Source organism: Impatiens glandulifera, chromosome 3 (assembly GCF_907164915.1).
Source record: "Impatiens glandulifera chromosome 3, dImpGla2.1, whole genome shotgun sequence".
NCBI classification, from domain to species: Eukaryota; Viridiplantae; Streptophyta; class Magnoliopsida; order Ericales; family Balsaminaceae; genus Impatiens; species Impatiens glandulifera.
In genome coordinates this window covers 55730633-55742286 of record NC_061864.1, presented here as the reverse complement: position 1 = coordinate 55742286, position 11654 = coordinate 55730633, and the positions used below count along the sequence as shown (strand labels likewise).

The window sequence follows — 11654 nt, the reverse complement described above, 5'->3', positions numbered from 1 at the left end:
GTTCCTGCTCTCTATTTAAAGATCCTCAAGGACAACGGACGAACTGCCAGAATTCGAGTGAGCTATCCAGACACACATTACGCATACGAACGAACTACTGAACTTACAATCTCACGAATTGCTTTCTTGTTTTACTGTGTGTACATAAAGAGAGTGATAGAATCAAAGTATTGTCTAGCTGAGTGATATTCTTCAATATACTGTAAGTGGAACAGTGTCTGTTCTATTCAACAGTGAGATAGCCGTGCAACTATATTTGATTATAAGAAACGTATAATGAATCCTTCCGGTGGTTGGAAAAAGGGGTGACGTATGAGAGTTTCCTCCGAACATCCATAAACAACTCTTTGTGTCATTTACATTCTGTCATCTTCTCCTTCTTTAGTTCTTAGCTTCAAACCTGAGCAAACGTTTCCGTACTTGAATCGTTCAAGAGTTTGCAAGGGTTTGTGAAGAATAAAAAGTGATTTAAATCCCTCACAGGATTTATATCAAACCGTTTTTGTACGAAATTGTCATAAATAGCTAGACCCCTGTCTCTATTGGTGCCACCGATTCTTTCAACTAGTTGAGCAGTTTCCTGCTAGAGTTTCATGGAAAATTCTCTACAATATTTTTGCAAGACAGATTTTCCATGAAATTCAGCAGAAAGCTGCTCCACTAAGGTAGAATGAGTTCGTGAATAAATGAAATCATATCGAAAAGATTTCATCGCCTAACATCGAAAATTGCTCACGTTCTACATTAGTTGAACAATTTCTTGACATGATCTTATAAAAATTTCTGGACAATATTTGCAAGACGGATTTTCCATGAAACTCTGCAGAAAACTGCTCTACTAAAGTAGAATTGTTCATCAATAAATGAAAATCTAACGGACTTATTTATATTAGAGTTTGACGTGAATACGCGCACATGTCATCTTTTCGCGTGACGCGAAGGAGTATTTTGTCCATTTGAAAAAGTCTTAAATGACTAAAAATTTGAGATTACGAGCCTCAAATTAACAATTAGGCCTTTTTTTTTTTTTGTGAGTATAAAAATTTTGGTTGATTTTAAATACTTATATATATTATTATGAATTAATAACTTTATTAATATTTAGATAATAAATAAATTTATGATGCAAATGAAAAATAATTTAGATAAAAAAAAGAATTAGGGAAAAAGAAAAATTACGGCTGAAAGAAGCAGCTAAGCATAAGTTGCAACAAGGTGGATGTAAGTAGAGCAAGTGATAAAGCGCCGCGCCGCCTCTCATTACCGCCAATCTTCATCCCCGCGGCTGCTTCTGAACTTCCGTTCTTCAAGCGAAGGCAAAAACCCTAATCCGTCTCTTTATCATCTTAGATTATCTGATTAAGGACACCTAAAAGATGACTGAGGTAGCGAGTAAAGTCGTCAATGAGGTTCTAGGTCGAAGTGTTCTAGATGTCGATGAACCGATCATCAGTTATATCATAAATGTCCTCGCCGATGAGGACTTCGACATCGGTGATGATGGTGAAGGTGCTTTTGAAGCTCTTGGTGAGCTCATGGTTGATTCTTGCTGTGTATCTGACTACTCCGAGTGCCGTTCGGTATGAACTAACTGAACTTTTGGTCTATTGTTGTTGTATTTCTGTAGATTAACTGACTTAAAGAATGTTTATTCATGTCATTTGATGAGTTAATCATCTGATTCGGTGAATTATTAGTGAAATGTTGAATCCTCTCTATTCGATTTGCTGTTTGGTTAAGTATAAGCATTATGTTGAGTTATCACATTCTGCCTTTCCCCCCTCAAACTCTGATCTTTCTTACTTTTCTTGCTAATTTCGAAGTTCCGATAAAATAGCTACAGGAGGATACTTTTGAAAAATATGATGAAAATTCATTGATTGAACTTGCCAAATGATTCAGTTCTGTAAAGTATAATGAATAATGATATGTTGGCAGGTCTGTAGCAAATTGTCTGAGAAATTTGGGAAGCATGGGCTAATTAAACCTAAGCCAACAGTTAGGAGTCTTGCTGCTCCAGTAAGAATGTTCGATGGAATGGATGATGAAGTGGTTACTAAGAAGAAGCCTGAGCCTGTTGATGGGCCATTACTGACTGAACGCGATAAAATAAAGATTGAGAGGAGAAAGAGGAAGGATGATCGCCAAAGAGAGGTAAAGAAAAAATGAATCAATATTTTTTATTATTTGTAGTTTGGCTACATTCCAACATTAAGTTTTAGTTCATAAGTATTGAAGTTGGGTCATAAATCAAAGTTTAAGGTTCATGAGTGATATTTGCATCCATTTCTACTGGAAAGCTACCTTGCCTCCAGATGATATTGGAAATTATTTTAGCATACCCTTCATTTTTAATGTCCTTCATTTGGTTATGCTAGTGTTGGACTTGCTTGTATTCATGTCACATTTGTTCTTATTACCTTGGCTTCTCCATACAGGCACAATACCTAATGCATTTAGCAGAAATGGAAGCAGTTAAGGCTGGTATGCCTATTGTTAAAGTTAACCATGGTGAAGGGGCTGGTTCTAAGGACATTCACATGGAGAACTTCAATATCTCTGTGGGTGGTCGTGAGTTGATAGTTGATGGCTGTCTCACACTTTCATTTGGGAGGCATTATGGTGAGTTTTATTTGTGATATAATGCTTAAAGTTGTGATGAATAAATTAACAAGATTAGTTATGTGTTAACCAAGGGATTGACATAGTCCTGTACCGGTAGCTTTAGCACTTAGTACCTTTGATCACAAGCATGTGGAGTATAACAATCAAATGGTTGCTAATGATATTGACCATCTTCTTTATGGTGTAATTCCCTTTTCCAAGATTAGAATTGTCAAATTGGGTTGGCTGACTGACAAGGGATAGACTGCAACAATTTGGACTAGCATTGTATCAGAAATGCCTGTTTAAGGGAATCCATAATATGTTGTATGGTTGTCGGTTGTCAATTGTCATTACTTCTATTGTTGCAGATGTCACTGGTTCAAGTTTGCCGTATTATCAAATAAAACAAAAATGTAGAAACTTACTACTATATGCATCTGGGCTGCACTTATATTAAATTTCTTCAGAAAATGCTTTCTAATTTCCATTGAAATTGAAAATCGCGTCTTTCATTCTGCTGTCCTATAATGTGCTATATTTTGAATGCAGGACTTATTGGAAGAAATGGTACAGGGAAAACAACATTTCTCAGGCACATGGCCATGCATGCCATTGACGGTATCCCTAATAGTTGTCAGATATTACATGTTGAACAGGAAGTTGTTGGTGATGATACATCAGCTTTGCAATGTGTTCTACATGCTGATGTTGAAAGAACCCAGCTTTTGGAAGAAGAATCTCGCCTACTAGCATTACAGGTAGATTTCCACATTCTTTTATCTTGAAGAAAATTGGTGGCCATGGTTGTGTGAACAGACATATAAGGGCCCCATTGAAAACACTTGTAATTTTATGTGTCTCTATTCAGATCCAGATGAAAAACAACTGATAAATTTATGAATATGTGTCTGACTAAGTTTAGTTTCCAAACATAATCTCATCCAGATATATTTCTGAATTCATAATTTTTGTGTCCATGTGTTTCCAAATGGGGTCCTTTGATTTTGTTTATGGATTACATGGCTAATCTTTGCTAAACCACATTATCATCTTTCATTTATTTCCAGAGAGATATGGAGTTTGAGACTGAGACTGAAAAGAGTAACGGGCATGTGAATGGAGAGATGGACAAAACTGCCATCGGACAACGACTTGAAGAAATCTATAAGCGGTTTGAGGCCATTGATACTGACACAGCTGAGGCACGTGCAGCATCCATTCTTGCGGTAGGTTCTAATTCCATGCTTTCAAGTATATCACCTATTTTCTTGCTACCACCACCACCATAATTGTTGAGTGAGCTTGCTCATGTTTAGAGAGGAAGCTATTGACACTCTTGTGAGAATCGCTGCTGGATTTCTTCTCTAAAATGATCTTGAATATCATGCAAAGGATTTTAAATGTACGTGGCAAGTTGGAGAACAATAATCAGAAAAAAACCAAGAGCTGTTGAACTCCTATAGATATTAAATTAAAAGGATTTTGTCACATCACATTTGTATTTTTTATTTTAATTTTTGAAAAAAGTAATGGTACTATTTTCAAATTGAGAGCACGAAAGACTAATCTCGTGCCTCATAAGGTGAGACTAACAAATAGGCTACTCTCATGCCCTGAAATCATCCAGAAGAAAAAAGATGCGTCAAATTTGTATTATTTGCATCTGAACAAACAATTTCCATGATACTTGTTAGTCATATTAATTGTTTGAACTAACACTTGTTTTAGTGAGTTATAAATTCTAATATCTGAATTTATGGTATCCCGTGTGGAAAATGGACTGTATAGTTGTCATTATTTTCAATAATTGCATGTATCCCCAAAGTTGTAGGCCACTTTCTTCTGCATAGCAACTAATTCTGTAGTTGTTTAGTGGTTTTCCTGTGAGTTATTCCTTGATCAAATATGTTGCTGATCATGATTTTTTTTCAGGGTCTTAGTTTCTCTCAAGAAATGCAGAAACAACCTACAAAAGCTTTTTCTGGAGGATGGAGAATGCGCATTGCCCTTGCTCGTGCACTATTTATTGAACCCGATTTGCTATTATTGGATGAGCCTACGGTATGTTGTATGTAAATATTTCCAATGCTTTGATGCACATTCTTACAACAAAAAAAATCATCCCCGTTTTTGGCAGAATCATCTTGATCTTCATGCTGTTCTTTGGCTGGAGACGTACTTGGTGAAATGGCCTAAAACGTTCATTGTTGTTTCTCATGCTAGGGAATTCCTCAACACGGTAATTCCTTGTTCATTTAGATATTGTTGTTTGAGTTGCTTGTTGATTTGAATTCTAATATTTGGATTACCATTACTGTGAGCAAGGTTGTGTTTGTGCATTATTGAAATTGAAGAATTTTCCTGATGAAATCTATCTGATTGTTTTTCTAGGTTGTCACTGATATACTTCATCTTCAAGGACAAAAACTGCTTGCATACAAAGGAGATTATGACACATTTGAAAGGACACGGGAGGAAAATCTCAAGAACAAACAAAAAGCATTTGAGGCAAATGAGCGTTCTAGGGCCCATATGCAGGTACACATCACATAACTTATTGGACTTTGCCCGGAAGTAGATAAATATGGAACCCTAATTCCTAAGACTGCAGAGTGCCATTTGGTGCTAGCTAAGTTTTTATCAATAATATTTCTCTATTGCATCTAGATATCATGTATAAAATTTGAGGTTTCTCCTCACATGTCAACAAGAAAGGACTACAATTTTTGATCTGCTGACTACATTATTTGTTTATTCTGCAGTCTTTTATTGACAAATTCAGGTTTAACGCTAAGCGTGCATCTCTTGTCCAATCAAGGATTAAGGTACTTTTATTATTTTTTAAAGAATTGGTGTGGTTTGTACTTTCTCTGCTAGTTTACTAGAATCCCTATCACTTGGATTTTACCGAAATGTTACAGAAGCATGTGCTGGTTATATCACTTAGGCCTTGTCTGACGTGGTTTCAAATAATCCACTATCCAATCAACAATCTACTAGTGCCATCATATAAATCATCAACCAAAAGACCCTCTACCTTTTTCTCTAAACAAAAATATATTTATAATCATAATGTCTTTTTAGTTTTTACCCAAATAACTGGATTTTCAATAATTTACATCAAACAAGGTTATTTGGCAATAACCACTTAGGTATTCAAGTAACCTAAATTAAACAAGGTCTAATAAGATCATCTCCATGACCAAATGTTTTGTTACTTTCTGTTTATGAATTATTCTTTTTTGTTCAGAGCTGATTTTATTTCGGCTTTTTCTTGGAAATCTACAGGCATTGGATCGTCTGGGACATGTGGATGAAGTGATTAATGACCCTGAGTATGTACCTATTATGCCTTTGCTATCTGGCCTCTTTCATATTCTTGATTTCTTGTCTTCTTATATAGCTTGATTAATTTGATTTTAGATGGTTTTAAGTTTGCATGTTTTATATTTTTCTTGTGTTCTTTCTTGTAATAGCTGACAACAATCTTTTGGTTTTCTCCACGTTACAGCTACAAGTTTGAATTTCCCACTCCAGATGACAGACCTGGTCCACCTATAATAAGCTTCAGGTTAGGCATGGTGAATGACTAGTACTGTTCTTTCAATTGTTATAGAAGGTTCTCTCGATTCCATTTTATTATTCATGAGGATCATTATCTGCAAGCATAGTTACACTGTCTACAAAGTAACTTATGAACATTCTGTGATTTTCCTTTCTATGATTGCAGTGACGCCTCATTTGGATATCCTGGTGGACCTATACTGTTTAAAAACTTGAATTTTGGAATAGATCTTGACAGTCGCGTAGCTAGTAAGTATCTCTTGAACTTAGCATTATAGTTCACAGCAAGGATCGGAATTCGGAAGTACTGCTTTTATTCTCATAATGTCTCTTTCCTGTTGCAGCCAGAAATAGAGTAATTATAAGTTAGCCATGCGACCTAATGAGCTTCAGTCTTTAATGGTTTCATGAAATTGAACTAACAGCATATTAGGCCTGTATGGAAACTGGTATTTTGTCACAATCTGTCACAATCATTATCCCCTTAGAAAATCGTCAAGTTCAAATTGAAATTGATTTATAATTTTGGCTTGGTATAAGACTTTTCCTGGATCATGACCAATTTTTATTTATTTATTTATTTATCATGATGCATATTACAGTGTGATTTTGTTGCTTCATTTGGTATACACATTATTTAGATGATGATCCAAATATATAGTGTAATTCTTTGCTTCATTTGGTGGTATAGAGATTTTTCATATATTATTTTTTAGATCACTGTTTATCACAAGCATAACAAATGTAGAAATTTTAGATCATGATCTAAGTAAAATAAAAGGTATAACAAAACAACCCATTATGGTACAGTTTTATTTAATAGTGAATGAAGAGCCCTATTCTCACCCATCAATTAGCATGTGAAAACTCAGTCTTTTAGTTATCTACAAGCCTTGCTTGATCTGCTTGTGGTGACTGTTTTGTAGTGGTTGGGCCAAATGGTATTGGAAAGTCAACCATACTCAAGTTAATTTCAGGAGAGCTTCAACCAAGCTCAGGCACTGTTTTCCGTTCAGCTAAGGTACCTATCATCTATATATACATATTTTTATCTATGGAACCTTAGGCTTAGCAATAGTGATTTTCTGTAATTTTAAATCAAATTTTTGTAGAAGCTTAGTTAATTTCATTCGTCCATCTCATTACCTTTTTTATATATATTTAACTTACTATATTAATGAAGAGAAATAGTGTAAAAAAACAATTAGAAAAAGAATAGTATAAGTTAACCAGATCCAACCAAAACTCAAATGCTTGATTATGCTTAATTTTCCCTTATAGGTAAATTGACAACCTACCAAATAAACCAGCTCTTTTGGAAATTGCTATTTTGTTAAAGTCACCATTACAATCATTTTTGAAAATTTCCAAAGTGAATGTGATGTTTGTATTGGTATGAAAAATGTAATTTAACTTTTCTAGTGTAAACTGTGTGAAAAGCTTAAAATTTTTAGATTATGCTAGAGTTTTTTAGACTAACATTGTAGCCAAACACATTTTTTGTTTTTTGTTTTTTTATCAATGTGACAAAATCTAAAACCAAAGATGCTCAATTAATTTCAGAATTTCTACAAGAGTTTTCAATTTGACAAATTTCAATGTGATTGCTTAAAGAAAGTCCTGATATGTATCAAAAGCTTATAGTCCTGGTAGGCTACAATGATATAGGCCCAAACACTTTGTTTTTATATTTATTGTCTTTCTTTTAATAAATAAAAAACTCATCGACACTTACAAAATAGAATGTAAAAGTGCTAAAAAACCTCAACATGCGGTGATCCCAAAAGCTAAGTAGAACTTAAGCTATCAGCGAAAGGTAAATCAAAAGTATCCACATGGCCAAATATTCCTATAGTAAGTATCCAGACTGCCAAATTGTTGAAAAGCAAAAGCTAAATCCCCATAAATGCGAAATAGACAAGAATCATGTGCAGTCAAGACCCCATTCTTTGCAAATGAGCCAATTGTTATAGAAGTTAGCAAATTTACCCATATCAATTTCTATATTTAGTTAACAGAGTATACAAAATATTAAACCTAAAAGATACATACATTTTAAGTTAAAGTTGAATTACTCAAAACTCTATACTTGTTTTAGGCTCTAGTTATGTAGCCCATACTGCTGCTATTTTTTAAGCTTTGATATTGATATATATAAGAACTTTATGTGAACTGAAAACACGAAAGTAATAACATAATCAGTCAAAAGGCAGCTTCCAGATGGAGACAATTAATTAAAAATGATTAATGAAAAATTGATTTCAATTTAGCTTAATAGACAAACAAATGGATATGTTCGCATTTTTTCTTATCTGAAGCTAACTATCTGATGCACCTTATATTTTGCAGGTTCGTATTGCTGTCTTTAGTCAGCATCACGTGGATGGGCTTGATCTTACTTCAAATCCTCTTCTATATATGATGCGATGTTTTCCAGTAGGTCTTCTCTTAACACGTATTTCAATTATTTTTATGTCTTAGACTCTTAGTTATTGCTTTACCCTATTTTTGACAAAGTCCAACATATAAAAAAAATATATACAAGGATAAAAGATATTTTGAATAACATGTTAGCCGAGTAATTATCATTTTCTCCTCCGGGAATAAACCGTTGTCGCAAAAGTAAAATAAAATTATGAGTGGATCGGAAATATTATGTGTGTAAATTAGGTCTAGCCTAAAGTTTAACGATTCACTTGGAATTTCTCTCAGGGAGTGCCAGAACAGAAGCTTCGAGGACACTTGGGTTCTTTTGGTATAACTGGAAATCTTGCTCTCCAGCCAATGTACACACTTTCTGGTAAATATTTTAGTTTCGTTCAATCATTTTATATTGCAGTTCCATAACTGCAATAAATGCAGTAACTCTCTTTGGATAATGTAACAGGGGGACAGAAAAGCAGGGTTGCATTTTCAAAAATTACTTTCAAGAAACCTCACATTTTACTACTTGATGAGCCGTCCAACCATCTTGTAAGTTTCGAATATCATTTTATTAATTTTCTTAACATTTGGAATTCAGTAGAAGGAAACATTTACTCAATTTTACCCATCTTATCTGTTCATTGTCCTATAAATTCCTTACCTGACGAAAGCCCTGTTTGATGAAGGGTTATTTGGATTTAATCCAAATAATTCCTTATAAATTAATTCAAATTATCAATCTAAATATTAAATACAAATGATATTTTAGTCATTTAACCCATATAAACCACTTTTTCATCAAACAAAAATTAGATTATCTAAAAGGATTTTTTGATGGTTGACCCCTACATGATGTGTTTCACCTTTTCAAAAGAAAAAAACTACACCAAACAGGCTCCAAGTTCAGTTTGCAAGTGTGATCCCATCTGGATCCGCATGAAGATGAGAAATCTGAAAAATACAAAGGCTTTCCAAAAGAATTATAGGTTTTTGTCAAGTTCATTATATTACAACAAAATCTACATTTTGGATCACAATCCAGAAATTTTCTTCAACTTCTAACCCAATGTTCCAAAAGTTCTTTAGTAAAAAAAATGATGAAGTGATTTGTCCTAAATACCCTTAGCTTCAAAACACAACAACAATCCATATATATACAGCAAGGGAAAAAAATGGGAAGTATCCAAAAATAAAAAGTGGATCACAAAGGAGCTTGCAGTTTCATCTAATTCAATCAATTCTCGTACCAAAAAAAATCACTTTCAATTATTATCTGTTGACAAGTTTGCAAATATTCCAAATAGATTGATATGATATAATTGGGTTTAAATTCAGGATTTGGATGCTGTGGAGGCATTGATTCAGGGTCTAGTTCTTTTCCAAGGAGGAGTTCTCATGGTACTGTATTTTCCTCATTATATGTCTGCCTTTTGGATTATTGATTTTTGTTTTAATAACTCATTTGATCGTAAAATACTGCAGGTGAGTCACGACGAGCATCTGATATCGGGAAGTGTCGAACAGCTGTGGGCTGTAACAGATGGAAAAATTGCCCCATTTGAAGGGACATTCCATGACTACAAGAAACTTTTACAATCATCTTCTTAGAGAGCCAGCCATTTCACGCCCTTTTTTACTCGGACTGCACAATAACTGTGTTAGGGTAAGAATTCGAGTCTTGATCATCTTTGGATTTTTCTTTTAGGCAAGCAAACAAGGCTTTACAGAAACTATACAAGTGACTGAAATCACTGTGAAATTTTATTCAGGTAATGTTTTAATTCTCATTTTTGTATAATTGAATTATGTTGGTTGGTGAAAACTGGCAAATTTTGAAGTCAGTGGATTTTTTATTTTTATTTGTTTGTATTCTCTGTTGTTTGCTTTTAGAGCGTGGTCTATTGAATTGTTGATTAAGTGATAAACTGTGATTGTGACAACTCTTATCTTTGTTTATCGAGTAGATTTTATTTGATTCTCTTTAGAAGGGTTTAACATTTGTGTTATATTTTAATTTTTGTTTGAGATACTGTAGAGATTTCATAAAATATCTAGGGTTTTGTTTGAGATATTACTGTGGGTAGGCATTAAAGTGGTGCCCGACGGGTTAGGTACCCCAAAGAACCGATCGGTTCAGGTACCCCAAAGAACCGATCGGTTCAGGTAATTAGTTTTGACGAGAAATGAAACGTAAAAAATGCCTAGAATAGAAGGTTCATTTGGACTCAACCGGTCAACCCCTAGCTCTACAGCTCTAGCTTTTTCTAACCCTAACCCTATCATGCAAATGCGAGAATTTAAATCACTCAGGGGTTTTCTGTTATTCCTGCATGTTTAACTTAGTGTGAACATAAAAAGATGTTATAGTTGGAGCTCTTTATATGTTCTAAAATCTAATTACCCAACAATATGCGAATACACAAATTTAAAACTTTTAAAATAAATATTGCATTTTTATTGTTTATTGATTATTTATTATGGTCTTCTTTATTCGTTGCAATTTAGGCCCTCATTGATCTTTCTCTAGTTTTGGGCTAGAATCTAAGCAATTCTTTTTATCCTCTTAGCATGTACCAATAAAATGAATGAATAAGAAAGCAATTTTTGTAATTAAAATATCAAGTAATTCTAAAGTTACTCAAAGTTTGGGTAAAACACTGATATTTTTGAACAACGCAAATGAATTTGGTGATCATGATTTTTGAAAATTATTATTTTAATATGTTAATCTCATTTTAGTTGCATAAATATTACAAAATGAATGAGATTAAATTTAAATCAAAGTGTGTAGTCAAAATCGATCAAAAATAAGTTCCGGGTGATTTTCTCTCGGCACAGGGTTAAATTGGAAAACACCAAGGACTAAAATTCTCTTCTTCTCCAAAGAGAAAAAATGAAAAGACAGGTGATTTTTTAACTTGCATTCATCGGCGAAATTAGCGACCTTTGGAACCTTTTCACTAATTGCGTCTTGAACGAATGCATCCTAGCTCATCGTGAATGGAGTAACAATTGAGTTCTCTAATTAGACCTTTCAATACATTCTCCAACTCCAACAA

The 11654-nt window shown here is 33.9% G+C and overlaps 1 protein-coding gene across 1 annotated transcript; it reads left to right on the top strand.

Moving 5' to 3' along the window:
* Positions 1-1205: 1205 nt before the first annotated feature.
* Positions 1206-10571, top strand: LOC124929537 (ABC transporter F family member 3). Its single transcript, XM_047469925.1, has 18 exons — positions 1206-1580; positions 1939-2154; positions 2439-2622; positions 3157-3365; positions 3675-3833; positions 4540-4668; positions 4745-4846; positions 4999-5145; positions 5370-5432; positions 5896-5942; positions 6119-6178; positions 6338-6420; positions 7098-7192; positions 8521-8607; positions 8884-8971; positions 9059-9144; positions 9931-9993; positions 10078-10571. The coding sequence occupies exons 1-18, from the start codon at positions 1377-1379 to the stop codon at positions 10201-10203; spliced, it is 2148 nt and encodes a 715-aa protein (XP_047325881.1). The 5' UTR covers positions 1206-1376; the 3' UTR covers positions 10204-10571.
* Positions 10572-11654: the final 1083 nt, after the last annotated feature.

What these genes read in the sequence shown, in the direction of transcription:
- LOC124929537 (XM_047469925.1), top strand. Translation starts at nt 1,377, where the DNA reads ATGACTGAGGTAGCGAGTAAAGTCGTCAATGAGGTTCTAGGTCGAAGT. An exon ending in GAAGTGATTAATGACCCTGA is followed by an intron (nt 5,943 to 6,118) that starts GTATGTACCTAT and finishes TCCACGTTACAG; the next exon opens with CTACAAGTTTGAATTTCCCA. An exon ending in TCTTGACAGTCGCGTAGCTA is followed by an intron (nt 6,421 to 7,097) that starts GTAAGTATCTCT and finishes ACTGTTTTGTAG; the next exon opens with TGGTTGGGCCAAATGGTATT.